This window comes from Pongo abelii, chromosome 8 (assembly GCF_028885655.2).
Source record: "Pongo abelii isolate AG06213 chromosome 8, NHGRI_mPonAbe1-v2.0_pri, whole genome shotgun sequence".
NCBI lineage: Eukaryota > Metazoa > Chordata > Mammalia > Primates > Hominidae > Pongo > Pongo abelii.
Window position 1 is genome coordinate 103,118,011 of NC_071993.2, and position 19,082 is coordinate 103,137,092.

Sequence of the window (19,082 nt, forward strand, 5' to 3'; positions counted from 1 at the left end):
ACCTTTACCTTACAGCCCTTCTGTTGCCCCTTTTTGGTTCTTTATGTTTTCTTATTTCTTGGAGTTCTTTTTGTTCTTTTGATGTTCCCTTTTTTGTGGTATCCTGTTCTTATTTCTTATATCCCTAGAAATCAATGAGTTTTAAAAAATGTTTTGTCTTGGCCAGGCACGGTGGCTCACGCCTGTAATCCCAGCACTTTGGGAGGCCGAGGTGGGTGGATCACCTGAGGTCGGGAGTTCGAGAACTAGCCTGACCAACATGGAGAAACCACGTCTCTACTAAAAATACAAAATTAGCCTGGCATGGTGGCACATGCCTGTAATCCCAGCTACTAGGGAGGCTGAGGCAGGAGAATCACTTGAACCTGGGAGGTGGAGGTTGCGGTGAGCCGAGATCGTGCCATTGCACTCCAGTCTGGGCAACAAGAGTGGAACTCCATCTCAAAAAAAAAAAAAAAAAAAAAAAAAAAAAGTTTTGTCTTAATACATAGTCTCAGTTTCTAACAGATTGCTTTTTTTGATTTAATTGGTCTGGATCTTGAACTAATATTAGAGGGTTTTCTCAGATGTCCAGTAATCCTTGGCTGTCTGCTTGTGTCTCAGAAGCTCATGGAAAGCCCTGTCTGAACCCATAGAAGGGCTTGTAACACAAGGTTTTGTCTCCCACCGTGGGGAGCTCTTTGGGCTGGGCCAGGCACCAGAATCTGGCCCAGTGCTTCTCCAACTGGTGAAGCTCCAGGAATTTTTTTGTGTGTGTGACGGAGTCTCACCCCATTGCCCAGGCTGGAGTGCAGTGGCATGGTCTCAGCTCACTGCAAGCTCCGCCTCCCAGGTTCACACCATTCTCCTGCCTCAGCCTCCCGAGTAGCTGGGACTACAGGCGCCCACCACCACACCTGGCTAATTTTTTGTATTTTTAGTGAAGACGGGGTTTCACCGTGTTAGCCAGGATGGTCTTGATCTCCTGACCTGGTTCTGCCCGCCTCGGCCTCCCAAAGTGCTGGGATTACAGGCGTGAGCCACCATGCCCGGCCTGATTTTTTTTTTTCTTTTACCTCAATCTATTACAGCTGATAGTTTTAAAGCATAATAAAAATAAATTGCCAGAATAATGAAATTTTAAAAATGAAGACATACAAAACATAAGTACATATTTTTATTATTAGATTCAACAGATAAGCCTAACTCTGAAAATTCCTGTAATAGTTTATAAATGTTTATTTTCGGTTTTGGTACTTACCTTGTCATGGACTGGTGACAGATGGCTTATGGACCATCAGCAGACCATAGTTTAAGGAGCATTGCTGTCGCCTAGGAGCCAACTTAGAAGCAGAAAAAAAGGGGGTATGAGGTGAGGGTTTGTGTCTCATATATATGGTCGTTTAATCCTCTTGGTTTGGGCATAATGCCTACTCTTTCCCCTGTGCCTGGTCTCCCTTAAAACAAAGATTCTGTTTTACCCACTGTAGAGAGTAAGCCTCTAGACTTCTGTAGTGGGGAAACAACAGTAACCGATAGCATGATAGAGTGGGGAAGAGAATCTTAGCATCTAACTAAAAGTCAACCAGCTTTCTCCAAATTTCTTTCTGTTTTAGCTTCTCCCTCCCTCCTTCCTCCCATTTCAGAGTTGCTTGGTGCTGCCAGTTCTTAGGCCTCGTAAAGATTCAGAATGTAAAATATGTTAGTTCCTAGCTTTCCCAACTGACTGCAAGGTCATTTATCTGCTTTTCAGTATCCAAAATTTTGTTGCTATTGCTTCCTCTTCTGTTTTCCATTGTGAATTTTGCTGTAAGGGATTCTAAATATTTGATGTCACAGGTGTTCTTTTTCTCCATCCAGTCTTTTCTGCTTTCTTAACTATATTAATAACAATGTTTATATTCATTTCTATGTTGTAGGTTATATTGTTCACAGATATTTCTTCTATATTACATTTTTTTGAGTTTTCTTTGTGATTTAAATTTGAATTTGCTGAAGTATTTACTCAAAACTTTTTTCCTCAAAGAGTACATATGTAGTATATTTTCTGAATCTTTGCATATCTAAAATTGTGCTTTTCCCTCACATATGGGAGCTTTTCTGGATGTGAAATTAATCTTGGGTTACCTCAGAACTCTATATAAATGTTATTCCATTGTCTTCTCGTGTTCAGAGTTGTGAATAAAATGTCTGATTAATATTGGTGTCTGGGCCGGGTGTGGTGGCTCACGGCTGTAATCTGAGCACTTTGGAAGGCTGTGATGGGCAGATCATGAGGTCAGGAGATCGAGACCATCCTGGCTAACACAGTGAAACTCCATCTCTACTAAAAATACCAAAAAAAAAAAGAATTAATCAGGCGTGGCAGTGGGCTCCTGTAGTCCCAGCTACTTGGGAGGCTGAGGCAGGAGAATGGTGTGAACCTGGGAGGCGGAGCTTGCAGTGAGCCGAGATTGCACCACTGCACTCCAGCCTGGGCGACAGAGTGAGACTCCATTTCAAAAAAAAAAATTGGTGTCTGATTAAAGGTGGTGTTGCTGATGAAAAATCCTTTTTTTTTAGGTAACTATCACCACCTTTTTGGATAGCATTTCATTTTTATCTTTTAAGCTAAAAATTTTTACAAGAATAAGTTGTAGATACTGAGGTTGTAATCTTGCCTGGTATTTGGAGAGCATTGGATTTTTAAAATTCAGATCTTTTTTGGAAAAAAAAAAAACCTAGGTACAATTTTTTCTCATTTTCAAAATCATATTCCTCCCGCATCTACTTTGTTCTCTCTTTTATGACAGTCAGTATGCTCTTTTTTTCAATATGCTAGATCTTACTGAGGTTGCTAGTTATTACCTGATTTTTTTTTTAAGTTTTTTTTTTATTGCAGCAACTTTCTTTTTTTTTCGAGAGAGAGTCTCACTCTGTCACCCAGCCTGGAGTGCAGTGGCGTGATCTCGGCTCACTGCAATCTCCACCTCCACGTCCCAGGTTCAAACAATTCTTGAGCCTCAGCCTCCTGAGGAGGTGGGATTGCAGGCACCCACCACCATGCCTGACTAATTTTTGTATTTTTAGTAGAGACGGGGTTTCACCATGTTGGCCAGGCTGGTCTCAAGCTCCTGACCTCAGGTAATCCGCCCCCCTCGGCCTCCCAAAGTGCTGGGATTACAGGTGTGAGCCAGCACGCCCAGCCTTACTGCAGTAACTTTCGTTATGGTCACTGCTGGATGGGAGAACGGGAGAGGTTTCTCTGAGGGTTCAGATTATTTTCTCTTTTTAGAGCTGCTGCATCCAGTGATGTTTCTGCCTGCTTATCTTTGTTGGCATTGGTGGTTGAGATGAATTCCTAAAGAATATACCAAGATTTTCTCAGTGTTTTTGTTAGGAGAAGGGGAAGTTGAGAGTTAACCTCATTTATTTTTCTTACACTGTAGAGATAATTCAGTTATGTGGCGAAAGGACAGGGCTCTTAAGCAGAGGAAGATAGCCATGGGTGTAGGAAGATTTGTCTTTGTTCAGAAATAATGTCCTCTTTGCATCTCTCCTGACAGTTGGTGCTAGCAATCCCCTACTCTGTCTGGCCTCTGGACCTAGCTTGAAGTTCTGGATTCATTTCCTTCTTCCTTGTACCTCAGCCTGAGCCTTCTGTCACCCAAAGGGCTCCAGCTGGTTTTTCACTCAGGCCTCACTTTATCTTCCAAGGTATGTTTAGGGGAAGGAGTAGGCAGAATTATGTCTCTCACTTCCTTACTTGGGCATAATGGGCAGATCCTCATTAAATATTGATTGGATGAATGTTCCTAGTGAACTCCCTCTTTAAAAATGGTGGCTGGCAGTTGATCGGCTTTGTTTTTACTCCCCTCTCACCAGACTGTTTCCTGTCAGACACCTTGCCATATGTATATGGAATGTTTTTCTAGTTCCTAGCCATTTTGTAGGAGTTTCTAAATTATATTTTTTGGTCGTTTCAATGGGCAGTTAGGAGAAGGAGGAAGTGAGATGTTTTCAGTTGCCATGTTCGTATAGGAAACTACAGATTATTTTAATACTTTTACAAAATTGTATTATTTCAAGACTTATTGAGATGTTGGTCAAGTCTTATGCTGTAATAATACATATATAGAAGGCAGTAGTTTAAATAGCACATTTAAAACCAGTAATCTGGGCTGGATGTTGTGGTACACACCTATAATCTCTACACTTTGGGAGGCCAAGGCGAGTGGATCGCTTGAGCTCAGAAGTTCAACACCAGCCTGGGCAACATGGCAAAACCTCATCTATGCAGAAAAATACAAAAATTAGAGGACTGTGATGGTGTATACTGTAGTCCCTGTTACTTGGGAGGCTGAAGTGGGAGGATTACTTGAGCCTGGGAGGTTGAGGCTGCAGTGAGCTGAGATCACGCCACTGCACTCCAGCCTGGGCAACAGCGAGACCCTGTCTCAAAATAAATAAGTGAATAAATAAATAAAACCAGCAATCTTTGTTGGTGGGTAGAGATTGGACTGTAGTAAAAAGAGCATTAGCTCATAGGTTGGAGGATTACAACTGTAATAAAATTTTTCTTTTTTTATGTTGATATGTTCACAACATGCCAACATTTTTTGTCCATACGTGGCAACCTTAGTATAAATTGTTGTCAGATATCATGTTTGTGTATTAGTCAGAGTTCTCCAGAGATGCAGAACCAATAAGATACATACACAGTCGTACCTTGTTTAACGATGGGAATATGTTCTGAGAAATGAGTCATGAGGTTATTTTGTCATTGTGTGAACATCAGAGTGTACTTACACAAACCTAGATGGTAAACCTGTTACACACTTAGGCTATAAGGTATAGCCTGTTGCTTCTAGGCTACCTGTATAGCATATTACTGTACTGAATAGTGTATGCAAATGTAACACAGTGATGAGTATTTGTGTATCTAAATGTAGAAAAGATGCAGCAAAATTACAGTATTATAATCTCATGGGACCACGTTTGTTTATTTGGTTCATTGTTGACCAAAACATAATTATGCAGCATGTGACTGTATATAGATTGATTGATAGATATATAAATACATGAGAGAGGATTTATTAGGGGAATTGACTCATGTGATTATGGGGGCTGAGAAATCCTGTAACAGGTTGTCTGCAAACTAGAGACCCTGGGATGCTGGTAGTATGTTTCAGTCCAAGTCCAAGCACCTCAGAACCAGAGAACCCGATGGTCCAATTCTCAATCTGAGGTTAAAGGTCTGGCTAAAGCAGGGCTGCTGGTCTAAGTCCTGGAGTCCTAAGGCTAGAGAGCCTGGAGTTCTGATGCCCAAGGGCAGGAGGAAGAGAGTATCCTTGCTCCAGGAGAGAGGCAGGGGAAATCCTTTTCTCTCCTTTTTTGTTCTATCAAGGCCCCTGGCCGATTGGATGGTGCCCACCCACACTGAGGCAAATCTGCCCCACTCAGTCTGCTGACTCACATCCTGGTCTCTGGAAACACCCTCACAGACAAACCCAGAAGTAATGTTTTACTGGTTTTCTAGGTATTCCTTAATCCAGTCAAGTTGATACCTAAAATTAACCATCACAGATTGCTTCCCCATGCAACAAGTTGAACATAATTGAAGACATAATAGACTCTCTAGAGAAACTTAAAATTTGAGGGCAAATAACAAACCCCAAACTACCTAAAATACAAACTCCTCTAATGCCGTATGGCATATGCCATACATTAAATACAAAAAAGATTGACATTCAACTTTATTTAACAGTTACCAAGCTTAAGTAAGAGCTAAGTGGATTTCTTAATAAGATGGTCTCTTTTATCCTTATTGTTATGCCATTTTTTTGACTTACAAAAATGTTCCCAATGAAGCGTTTGAACCTCTTGTATTTGAAGTTGAAACTAGTGAAAACACATGAAAACTCGCGTAGCGCAGAACAGGTGTCAAATGTGAAATAGGACATAAGCAGTGTAAATACTGAGTTTCCATCTCCTAGGCATCTAAAATCTTTTGATACTCAGAAACAGAAAAAGTATGTATTACATTTTAATAACCCTATTCTCAAGGTCTAAGTGAGGCATTATTAGAGAAGGAAGCCAAAGCTGTCTTATGTTTTATTTCACAGCCATTTTGACTCCTGAGTCACATATTAGAGTATCTTACAAGTTTAGACAGTTTGATTTCCTACCTCTTCATATATTCCATTTCCCCACTCTTGCCCTAGTCCCTGAAGGAGAACTGAACACATGATTTAGTTATACTATTTTCTTTTTAATCAACTTATATAATTCTTTCTACACCCAGCCTGGGCAACATGGCGAAACCTCATCTCTACAAAAAATACAGAATATTAGTTGGGTATGGTGGCGCATGCCTGTAGTCCCTGCTGCTCTCGGGAGGCTGAGGTGGGAGGATCACCTGAGCCTGGGAGGTCAAGCCTGCAGTGAGCCGTGATGGTGCCACTGTACTGCAGCCTGAGCGACAGAGTGAGACCCTGTCATCAATCTTTTCTTTCTTTCTCTTTCTGTGTTTCTTTCTTCCTTTCTTCCTTTCCTTCCTTCGTTTCTTTCTCCTGCCTTCCTTTCTTTTCTTTTTTTTCCCTTCTTTTTTTTCTTTTCTTTTCTCTTAACAAAGCAGTGAGTTAAAACCTGACTGTTGGATTGTAGAGCCTTCAATTAGTGTCTAGTTCATTCTCCTAGAAAGACAAGTGCTCTGCTTGGCTAGTCATTCTGAAATCATCTGTAAGCCTTAGTTTGAGAATAGCCATCAGATAATTCTTCTCAGCCTTTTCTCCTGGTTTCCTGACAGTTGAGTTACTTTTTCAGCTTTTCTTCTTTTAGGGCCCTAAAAACCCTTCATGAGGCCTTCATCTTGTATTACCTTTTCTTTGTAATACTAAAGTTTTATGACAGACATTCCATTCTGGATTCACATTTTACTGTATTAGTCATGGCATGTAAAACAATTCAATAATTAGTACCCTTCTGATTAATTTATTATAGATCTCTTAATATGTAAGTAATTCAACTTTTAATGATTCCCTCAGTAAAGGATTTCTAAAACAGTAAAGTTCGTAGGTATTTAGATTAACTGAAGTTTAAAGCTGAGACCTTTGGATAGACATTATGGATGAGGAGCTTAATGTGATTTATACTATGTTTTGTTTAGCTTATCTGATTTTGTCTATTCATATATATATATATATATGTAAAGCACAAAATTAAAAACATGTAATTTTTCTAATAATACAGTTTGATATATTAATGACTGAACCTTCAGTATTCAGATTCCTGTCTCAACAATATATTGTTATGTCCCATACTTGGTAATCACATAGAGTAATAGTGGTAGCTATGATTTATATAGCACTTTAAAGGATATTTTTACATATATTTTCTCATTTTATCTTCACAACAACGTTGTGAAAGACATAGGGGAAGTACTAATTTTTCCCCCCATTTTACAGATGAAGGAACTGAGACACAGAGGTTGAGACTTGTCTAAAGTAACATGACCAGTAAGTGCTTGAATTAATGCAGGTAGGTAGTGATGGGTATGTTCTAATCTGCCAAGGGCTTTTCCTTGCTGTCATCTGGCTTGAGTTCTAAGGATATAAATTCACATAGCCAAAATGGTAGGGAACCAGAAAGGTAATGAGTAGATGGACTTTAGGACTACACTAGGGAAATGGTGCTGCTGTTCTTTTTAATTTCTTCCTTTTTGTTCTTTTTGTTTGGTTTCTAACCTGTTAGTAATGATAAGCAGATACCGTCTTTGGTTGTTTCTGTTAGATGAATGAAGCTTTTGTTTTAACTGTAGATTATCCCTGAGGAACTAGGGAAATGGGAAATCTGGAGAGAAGTCTGTTGGGATTCTCACAGGGAATAGCTATTAGATCAACTAAGCAAATGAAAAAGTTAATAGTATATGGGTAAACCACATGTGTGTAATTGGAACTTTTTAGGATTCTAAGATTTTTAAAATCTTGTTTAAAAACTGTATTATCACCTTAATATAAAAATCTTAGCGCTTGAGCGTTACTTACCCAACTGTGGTTTTCTTTAGATGAGGAAACTGAGGTCCAGAGAAGTTGAAGCTTTCCCAAGGTCACACAGCAGAGCTGGAACTAGAGCTTGCATTTCCTGACTTCCAGATTAGTGTTATTTTTACTTCAAACTATTACTTCTTGGTAAGCTGTTCTTAAAATACTTAACAAGTCTTTTGTATATTTAATTTATGTTTTTGATTAACATTCCTACTTTGTGCCAAAATAAACTTACAGATAGGAAATTTACTATTATTTTTGTGATGAGAATTTCAATTCTTTGTTTAATTTTAGGTGAGTTATTGTGGGAAAAATCCTGTATATTGAAGATGTCTCTACACAGTATCGTTTCCTGTTTAAATTACAGATAACTTCAAGAGTTTTCAGAAAAAAAGAAATTGGGACTTTTTTGGTTAAATCATGCCATCTGAACAGAAACAGTTATTTTGTGATGAAAAACAAACTACTTTAAAAAAAGATTATGATGTGAAAAATGAGATAGTTGATAGGTTGGCCCCTAAACCAAAAATTTCAGAAAGTATTCATTATGAACTAAAAAATGTGAAAATTGATTTGCCAAAAATAAATATTCCAAATGAAGTCCTATTGAAACATGAAGTTGACAAATACAGAAAATTATTTCAGAGTAAACAGCAGACTGCAAGAAAATCTATCAGTATAAAGACTGTAAGCTGTGTAGAGGAGTGTACATTGCTTCATAAGTCTGAGAGAGCTGAAGAAGAGGGTATAAAAATGTCTGCAAAAATACTCAATTTCAGCTGTTTAAAATGCCGAGACAACACTCGATATAGCCCAAATGATTTGCAGAAACACTTTCAAATGTGGCACCATGGCGAATTACCTTCATATCCTTGTGAAATGTGCAACTTTTCAGCAAATGACTTTCAGGTATTTAAACAACACAGACGAACCCATAGAAGCACTTTAGTAAAATGTGAGATTTGTAACAATGAGAGTGTATATACTTTACTGAACTTGACAAAGCATTTCACATCCACACATTGTGTTAATGGTAATTTTCAATGTGAAAAGTGTAAGTTCTCCACCCAGGATGTTGGCACATTTGTTCAGCACATTCATAGACATAATGAAATTCATTATAAATGTGGTAAATGTCATCATGTATGTTTTACCAAAGGAGAGCTTCAGAAGCACCTTCATATTCATTCTGGTACTTTTCCCTTCACTTGTCAATATTGTAGCTATGGTGCCACCAGGAGAGAACACCTTGTAAGACATGTTATAACTTTGCACAAAGAACATTTATATGCAAAAGAAAAACTGGAAAAAGACAAATATGAAAAAAGAATGGCAAAGACTTCTGCAGGACTTAAGCTAATACTGAAAAGATATAAAATAGGTGCATCAAGGAAGACATTCTGGAAACGTAAGAAAATTAACAGTGGAAGTGACAGAAGTATAGAAAAGAACACTCAAGTGCTTAAGAAAATGAACAAAACACAGACTAAATCTGAAGACCAGAGCCATGTTGTTCAAGAGCATTTAAGTGAAGAAAAGGATGAAAGACTACACTGTGAGAATAATGATAAAGCCCCTGAATCAGAGTCAGAGAAGCCAACTCCTCTGTCCACTGGGCAAGGTAATAGAGCTGAAGAGGGACCAAACGCTAGTTCAGGTTTCATGAAGACTGCTGTACTAGGACCTACACCGAAAACTGTAATGCTGAAAAATAATAAAATAGCAGTTCCCCCTAACTATAGTGCTAAGTTCATGGGCTTCAAGATGATGGATGGAAAACAGCATATTGTATTAAAATTGGTGCCTATCAAACAAAATGTATGTTCACCAGACTCACACTCAGGTGCTGCAAAGGACAGTACTGCTAATTTGCAGGCGCAGACTTTGGACACTAATGGATTTTTAACAGGAGTAACAACTGAGTTAAATGACACAGTTTATATGAAAGCAACTACTCCATTTTCATGTTCATCTTCTATACTTTCAGGGAAAGCAAGTTCAGAAAAAGAAATGACTTTGATATCTCAAAGGAATAATATGCTTCAAACAGTGGATTATGAGAAAAGTGTATCTTCTTTGTCAGCAACATCAGAATTGGTTACAGCATCAGTGAATTTGACCACAAAATTTGAAACAAGAGATAATGTTGACTTCTGGGGAAATCATCTCACTCAGAGTCACCCCGAGGTATTAGGTACCACCATTAAAAGTCCAGATAAAGTCAACTGTGTTGCCAAACCAAATACATACAACAGTGGAGATATGCATAATTATTGCATTAATTATGGCAACTCTGAGTTACCTGTTGAATCCTCCAACCAAGGATCATTACCTTTTCATAATTACTCAAAAGTGAATAATTCTAATAAACGTCGTAGGTTTTCAGGAACAGCAGTGTGTGAAAACCCTCAAAGAGAATCTTCATCCAGCAAAACAGTTGTCCAACAACCAATTAGTGAATCATTTTTATCACTAGTGAGGCAGGAGAGCTCAAAACCAGATAGTCTGTTAGCATCTATTAGCCTTTCAAATGATAAAGATGGGACTTTAAAAGCAAAATCTGAAATTGAAGAACAGTATGTTTTAGAAAAAGGACAAAACATTGATGGACAAAACCTGTACAGTAATGAAAATCAAAATTTAGAGTGTGCGACTGAAAAATCTAAATGGGAAGACTTTTCTAATGTCGATTCACCTATGATGCCTAGAATCACATCTGTTTTCTCTCTCCAGAGCCAACAGGCATCAGAATTTCTGCCACCTGAAGTAAACCAATTGCTTCAGGATGTATTGAAAATAAAACCTGATGTAAAACAAGATTCTAGTAACACTCCAAATAAAGGCCTGCCACTTCATTGTGACCAGTCATTTCAAAAACAGGACGGAGAAAGCAAAATTGTTGAGTCTTCGAAAGATTTCAAAGTGCAAGGCATCTTCCCGGTTCCACCTGGCAGTGTGGGTATTAATGTGCCTACAAATGATTTGAATTTGAAATTTGGAAAAGAAAAACAAGTTTCATCAATGCCACAAGATGTGAGAGATTCAGAGAAGATGCCTAGAATTTCAGGTTTTGGCACATTACTTAAGACTCAGTCAGATGCGATAATAACACAGCAGCTTGTAAAAGACAAACTACGAGCCACCACACAAAATTTAGGTTCTTTTTATATGCAGAGTCCACTTTTAAATTCAGAACCAAAAAAAACTATAATTGTTCAGACTTCAAAAGGATTTTTAATACCATTGAACATTACTAACAAGCCTGGGCTACCGGTTATTCCTGGAAATGCACTTCCATTGGTTAATTCACAAGGTATCCCTGCTTCTCTTTTTGTAAACAAGAAACCTGGGATGATTTTAACACTTAATAATGGGAAACTTGAAGGTGTTTCCGCTGTCAAAACCGAGGGTGCCCAAGCTCGTGGAACTATGACTAAGGAGCCTTGCAAAACACCTATTTTGAAGGTAGAACCAAACAGTAATTGTCTTACACCTGGACTTTGTTCCAGCATTGGCAGTTGTTTGAGCATGAAAAGTAGCTCAGAAAATACTTTGCCATTAAAAGGCCCTTACATTTTGAAACCAACGAGTTCTGTGAAAGCTGTTCTTATTCCTAACATGCTATCTGAGCAACAGAGCACTAAGTTGAATATCTCCGATTCAGTAAAACAGCAGAATGAGATTTTTCCAAAACCACCTCTTTATACCTTCTTGCCTGATGGCAAACAAGCTGTTTTTTTAAAGTGTGTGATGCCAAATAAAACTGAGCTGCTTAAGCCCAAATTAGTCCAAAATAGTACTTATCAAAATATACAGCCAAAGAAACCTGAAGGAACACCACAAAGAATATTGCTGAAAATTTTTAACCCTGTTTTAAATGTGACTGCTGCTAATAATCTGTCAGTAAGCAACTCTGCATCCTCATTGCAAAAAGACAACGTACCATCTAATCAGATTATAGGAGGAGAGCAGAAAGAGCCAGAATCTTCTAGAGATGCCTTACCCTTCTTACTAGATGACTTAATGCCAGCAAATGAAATTGTGATAACTTCTACTGCAACGTGCCCAGAATCTTCTGAGGAACCAATATGTGTCAGTGACTGTTCAGAGTCCAGGGTATTAAGGTGTAAAACAAATTGTACAGTTGAGAGGAACTTCAATAGAAAAAAGACTTCCAAAAAAATTTTTTCAAAAACAAAAACTCATGGAAGTAAAGACTCTGAAACTGCCTTTGTATCTAGAAACAGAAACTGTAAACGAAAGTGTAGGGATAGTTACCAAGAACCTCCAAGAAGAAAAGCAACATTGCATAGAAAGTGTAAAGAAAAGGCAAAACCTGAAGATGTCCATGAAACATTTGGATTTAGCAGACCTAGGCTTTCAAAAGATTCCATCAGAACTTTGCGGCTTTTCCCTTTTAGTTCTAAACAGCTTGTGAAATGTCCTAGGAGAAACCAACCAGTTGTAGTTTTGAATCATCCTGACGCAGATGCACCAGAAGTAGTAAGTGTAATGAAAACTATTGCTAAATTTAATGGACATGTACTTAAGGTTTCATTGTCGAAAAGAACTATAAATGCTTTACTGAAACCGGTTTGTTATAACCCTCCTAAAACAACTTATGATGATTTTTCCAAGAGGCACAAAACATTTAAACCTGTTAGTTCTGTGAAAGAAAGATTTGTGCTAAAATTAACACTCAAAAAGACAAGCAAAAACAATTACCAGATTGTGAAGACTACCTCTGAAAATATTTTGAAGGCTAAATTTAACTGTTGGTTTTGTGGTAGAGTATTTGACAATCAGGATACTTGGGCTGGTCATGGGCAGAGACATTTAATGGAAGCTACTCGGGATTGGAACATGTTAGAATAGTTTACCATAATTACCAAGGAAAAGAAAAGTAAAATTACCTTAGAAGAAAACAACGGGTTGAATTACCATAATGCAGACATTTTCTACTTCAGTATAATACCTGAAATTGAACATTTTAAAAGTTGATTATATTTCTGTGGAAGAGTAAAAGTTGTATGTATGATATTTGAAAATGGTATCCCTGCACTCAAAAGTTTTGAAAGAAACTAATCACAGCACAGAAGTACCTTGATTTAATTTTTTAAACATGTGTTCTTGGGAAGTTAGGGCTAAAGAAAATTTTGATAAAACAATTTTCCCACTTTAGTTCTTTAGTGACTCTTAGTAGAGGGTAATGGCTGACACCCCCATTCCCTCTCTTCTTCCACCAGCCTTACGCATCTAAGTGTAGCTCCTCTGGAGATGGAGAGCTCTTTCATCATAGAACTGAAGGAGTTTCTCACATTTGTGAAGATACTTTGAGAGAGCTTGGGTAAAGAAGTCACTCTATGTCTGCTAAATATAGTTATTTTGAAGGATATTAGGCTCCTTGAAATTACATTTAACTCACTACAGTTACACCTCATACAATGCTTGAAGAGTTCTTGGCAAGTAAATTTTTTTTCCAGTTGAACTCTGTCACTTGTTAGAGATTGGGAATACTCTCCCAAGGTGATTTTCTTTTTCTAAATGACTATGTCAAATGTTGCAGTAGATGGGCAGCTTCAAGAGAAGAATTTAAACTCTTTGTCTCATTGAAAGTTTGGTTAAAGAAATTGAACATAGTTCTGAATTTGATTATATTCTCTGATGATCCCCTTGCACAGAACTATGCTTATCTCATTTGTCCTCCATAAACAAATGGCCATTTTTTTCTTCTTGGTTCCCATCCGTTTAAAAAGAATGGAACATAGGAGCACTTCCAAGGGAGTGGCTTTTCTTGAAAGTTAAAATTTTTTACCAAAACAGTATTTTGAAGCACGATCATATTTTTGTCTGTATTCACTTTATTATTTGAACATGTCCAAATTAGGACAAAGCATTTCTGTTAGCTGCTTCTCAGTGTGACTGACAACCCAAAACATACACAGATTGTTGGCATTTGAAAAAGGAAGCATCAATAGTGGACCCAGAGGCAGTGCATAAAACCTTAGGATAGATTCCTAAGGGACACGCCCAACAGAGTTTTAAAATGGATGTTTTCATGATGACAACAGAATCATAGATTTAGATTTTTCACCTTGTAAGTTTGGATCAAATTTTGCTGGATCTTTGGATAATGGAGTTCTTGTGTTAAAAAATTACGTGCTATATGATTTTTTGTTACATTGTTACAAGTGTTAATGACATTTTCATTAATGGATGAAAACTTCAGGGCTTCTTTTCTGTATATAACAAATTAAGTCTGTACATATTTTTGTACCTTTTATGTAAATTTTGCACAGACATTTTTGGCATAAGTTTATTTTCTTTCAGTTTAGTTCAGTGCATGCACTAATAAAACTGGTTGTTTAATTTAAAAGGAATATATAAGACTTTACCCATGTTATTTTTTTGGTTTTTATTTCAGATGTAGATTTTGTTTTTGAGGTAAATTCGTTCTTCAGGGATTGAACACTATTGTTAGCAAGTGCCTAAAAAAGATGTGAAACAGTTTACATATGTCAACTGTAACAGTAGGTCCCAAATGGGCCCATTCCCCTAATAGTTTTATTTTAAAGAAAGCCATACATAGAATGCTTCAAGCTATCTTGCTATGCACATTATACTTGTACTGTTTTGTGCAGTTTGTCTACTTTCTTAGTGAAGTATTTTTTGTATAAAATGTTACAATTGTGTTTCTTAAATTGAGCCTAAGAATGGAGTTAATTGGAAATATACAGTATATATTAATAATGTATATGGTGTTTAAAGAATGGTAAGCATTGTTAATTTCTGTAATGAACATTTTCAATTAAATTTATCTTAAGTTTGTGTTTACACAAGAATTTTTTTACTGTGCTAAAATCTAATGGAAATTTTGTTCTTTAGGAAATACAGATTTTAAAGTGATGTGTTTTTTCAATGCTAGTTAACTATACAAGATAGATAAAGTGTGGGATTTTTTTTCTTCCCATAATCATAGATGATACATTGTTTAAGAAAGGTAACATATACCATAATTTTACTATCATTATGCTGGCAAGGTAAGCCATAGAGAGGCTTATAGACTTCAGTATCCTAACAGCAATAAAATTAAAATGCCCTGTTTGTCACATATAGATCTGTTATGAGGCATCACCTGCTGTAAATAGCAAGGAGAGAGAAGGAACTTTCCTGCTAATATTTGCAGCACTATAAAATTACATTTCAGAATAGCCATTTCAGGAAAATGTCGAGATACGTACTTCTTGCCTTAAAGTTTTAACAGCCATTTAAAGTAAGCTTTGTGCTCCAGATATTCTAGTTGGAACTTTTTCTGATTTTGTTAACTTAGGTTATTCTGAGGGAGGCAAACCTGCTTAGAGCTTCATTATTGCCATTGCAGAAAATTCAAAACAAAAGCCTGTATCCTTTATTTTTTTGTGTGGCTTTCCAAAGAGGGCTTTCCAAAATATGATATTCAGTAGTTCGAGGTTCTTATTACAATTGAAGAGTTAGTTTTAGTTTTGCAGTTGAATTTCTGGGTGAGGAATTTGTTTTATTTTTTCCAGTCCATCTCCACTGAAATGGGTTTCTCACTATTTGGCAAGTACTTAAAAAACATAATTCACTTTTCAAAGAATTTATCTTGCTAAGTATTCAGTAACACAAATTGAAATGTAATAGTTTTTTTAATGGAAAATATTTTCATTGAGGGGTTAGCAAATTTTTTCAATAAAGGGTCAGATAAATAAGCTTCGTAGGCCTTCTAGTTTCTGTCCTAACTACTCAATTCTCATAATGCAGAAAAAACCATAGACAATATATAAATGAATTAGTGTGGCTATGTTTTAATAAAACAATTTACAAAAACAGGAAGTGGGCTGAATTTGGCCTACCAGACATAGTTTACTAACTGTTGCTTGAATTCCCTAGAGTCTGCTTTCAGAATGGGATTTTTGTTTAAAAAACACAAGCTTGATAAGTTTCGTGATGTACCTCACCTGTGTAAAAGAGCTACAAAGTACGAACTGAAATGTATGTATGTAAAGTTTCTAGTATGGATGTACTTGTATAACAACAAAGAGACTGTAAATATAATGAAAATGGTTAGTGGGTAAAATAGGTCATTTGTGTGCTAAGAGTAGTGCAACTTATGAAGGGATTAAAAATGAGATAGAGCAGAAATGCTGTGAGAATTTATGTCCAGGTTAGATGGGAAAAGGACTTAGATATTCTTTTAGTGATCTGAAATAGCTGTTAAGAAAAAGTAATAGAAGTTCTTGGGATGGGAGAAAATGAAGGTGAATTAAAAACAGAATATTATATATTAATTCCATACAGCTTATCTTGATTTTTTAAAAATAAGATTCGTTTTCACCATTGACATCTACTTCCTTAACCTTCTTAACAGACCCAGTTGGGGCATTGGCTCTGTTCTTTGCCTTAGCAACTTGTTAGGATCCTTGCTCTCAGCTAACTACTTGACCCATTGGGGATGTCATCTAGCAAAACTTACTGGGGGGATTTTTCAGGGTGGTATTTGTCGCTAAATAGCAGAGTATGGCATTAGTGGAAACTTTCCCTATAATGGAGAGTTGAAATGGTTGAGTTTGATGTTTATTAATTTATGTATGCCTCTCTTAATAACTGGAGAATTGAGAAGTAATTAGTATCTTGGAGGAAGTATTTCATGAAGTCATCTTTGAGGTGCTTTTTGACTAGTTTAACAAAGCTTCTGTTAATGCCTCCAAATTTAGGAATCTTTTTAAAACAAGAATAATTGTTACAAGAGTGGAAACTTTCAAGTAAATAGTGTGGAAAAAATATAATGTACATCAATTTTAGAAGTCATGAATTTAGGAGATGCCAAGAATGTGCTTAATTTAAATACTTATTCCTAGTAAAGACATTTCTAATGTGTTAAAATAAGAATTTTTCCATATACTTTAAAGTGCTTAAACCAAAAGTGAGGGTTATGTTTGTGTGGCAACTCTTGAAATACATCTTTCAATTAAGGAGCGAAATGTTGCCTGCGATCATCAATTACATCATAAGCTATTGCTAATGTCAAAGAATGGAAAGCAAAATGAAAGTTAAATTTGGGAGAGAGACCAAAATACTCTTGTTGATGACTTGCTTTTAATATCTTTAAAGTTTAAAGGAGTACACTGAAAATTAGTTACTTTCCTGAACAATTAACAGTAATCAACTGGGAAACAATAAAAGAAGACCCATTTATTTATTTTTCGAGATAGAGTCTCACTCTGTTCCCCAGGCTGGAGCGCAGTGGTGCAGTCTTGGCTCACTGCAGCCTCTGCCTCCCGGGTTCAAGTGCCGCTCCTGTAGTGGGATTACAGGTGTCCACCATGATGCCCAGCTAATTTTCATATTTTTAGTAGTGATGGGGTTTCATCATGTTGGCTAGGCTGGTCTTGAACTCCGGACCTCAAGTGATCCACCTGCCTTGGCCTCCCAAGGTGCTGGGATTATAGGCGTGAGCCACCACGCCCAGCCAGTAAGACCCGTGTATATAATAAGAGGCACAAAATAATACAAGCCTGCCAAAAAACAACCACCAAAAAAGAAAAAAAACCAGACACCAAACCAAACCTGTAAGATGTAACTGGGAGATAACATAGTATTTCTGAGTGGAAGACTAAATGTACCCGCTTGGCAGAAAGAGCTGATTTACCATTCTTTTTATCCTCCAGCTGTTCCATAGCATAAAGGTACAGAGGTTCTGTTCAGTGGGGGGTTGGAGTAAGCTTCAAAAACTGACACATCATTACAAGAGGCCTGAATTAGGGTTTTTCAGAGATACGAAACCAATATAAGAGGGCAAGTCTTGAGGGAATTAGGTTACGTAATTATGGAGGCTAGGAAGTCCCACACTAGGCTGTCTGCAAGCTAGAGACGTAGTGATGGTGGTAGCATGACTCAGTCGAAGTCCAGAAGCCTCAGAACCAGGAAAACTGATGGTGTAACTCTCAGACTGAGGTAGAAGGCCTGAGAACCAAGGGGCCACGGGTGTAAGTCCTCGAATCCAAAGGCCTGAAAGCCTGGAGTTCTGATGTCCAAGGGCATGAGAATAAAGCTGTCTCAGCTCCTGGGGTATAGGTTTAGGTGTGGGGGGGAGGAGGTTAGTGGAGAGAGAATTAGCTTTTTCTCTTTTCCTTCTGTCCAGGCTCCTAGCTGTTTGGATTGTGCCTCAATCACATTGTGGGCAAATCTTCCCCATTCAGTCTAATGGCTCACATGCCAGTCTCTGAAAACACCCTCACAGACACACCCAGAAATAATGTTTTACCAGTTCTCTAGGTATTCCTTAATGCATTCAAGTTGACACTGAAAATTAACTGTCACAGGGCCTGACTTTATTTGTAACAGACTTCAGAGTATTGTAGAAAACAGTAGAGCAATCAGTAACAGTGGAGGTTAAACAGTTGTCAGGTCATTCCAATAGATAACCAGAAGCTTAAAGAAAGGATCAGGGAGGCCAGGCGCGGTGGCTCACGCCTGTAATCCCAGCACTCTGGGAGGCTGAGGCGGGCGGATCACAAGGTCAGGAGACCGAGACCATCCTGGCTAACACGGTGAAACTGCGTCTCTACTAAAAATACAAAAAAATAGCCAGGCGTGGCAGCGTGCACCTGTAGCCCCAGCTACTCGAGAGGCTGAGGCAGGAGGATGGCGTGAACCCGGGAGGCGGAACTTGCAGTGAGCCGAGATCGCGCCGCTGCACTCCAGCCTAGGCGACAGAGCGAGAGTGTCTCAAAAAAAAAAAGGATCAGGGAAAGAGACAAAGAACCTAGATAAAGCTACAGACATCCCTTGTGATCAGGAAGACTGTGCATGCTGAAGGCTGCCATCTCAGAGGACTGACCAGAGAGAACTTCTAAACTACAAGTTCCTGGCCAAATGCAGGGCAAACTTGTAAACTCCCTAAGTAGTGAAAGCAGTCTTCAAGCCATACATTAATTAGTCAAGCCAAGTCACTAAGGGAAGATGATCAGTATGCAGAGATCTGTTTTACCTAAAATGTCCAGTTTCAACACAAAAATTGAGATATGCAAAGAAACAGAAAAGTATGTGTCCTATATG

At 37.8% G+C, this 19,082-nt stretch overlaps 1 protein-coding gene across 35 annotated transcripts in view; it reads left to right on the forward strand.

Annotated features, from left to right (window-relative positions):
* The window catches only part of ZNF518A (zinc finger protein 518A), a 37,599-nt gene extending 18,801 nt beyond the window's left edge, over positions 1–18,798 (forward strand). For 10 of the 35 annotated variants that reach the window (XM_024253770.3, XM_063727687.1, XM_054522692.2 and 7 more), the window contains 4 exons: positions 3,525–3,675; positions 7,425–7,475; positions 8,024–8,147; positions 8,298–18,798. In XM_024253770.3, coding sequence (XP_024109538.3) covers positions 8,424–12,878 — 4,455 coding nt within the window. In that variant the 5' untranslated portion in view covers positions 3,525–3,675; positions 7,425–7,475; positions 8,024–8,147; positions 8,298–8,423 and the 3' untranslated portion in view covers positions 12,879–18,798. The other 25 variants (XM_063727680.1, XM_009245656.4, XM_063727679.1 and 22 more) reach the window with 9 other exon arrangements.
* Positions 18,799–19,082: the final 284 nt, after the last annotated feature.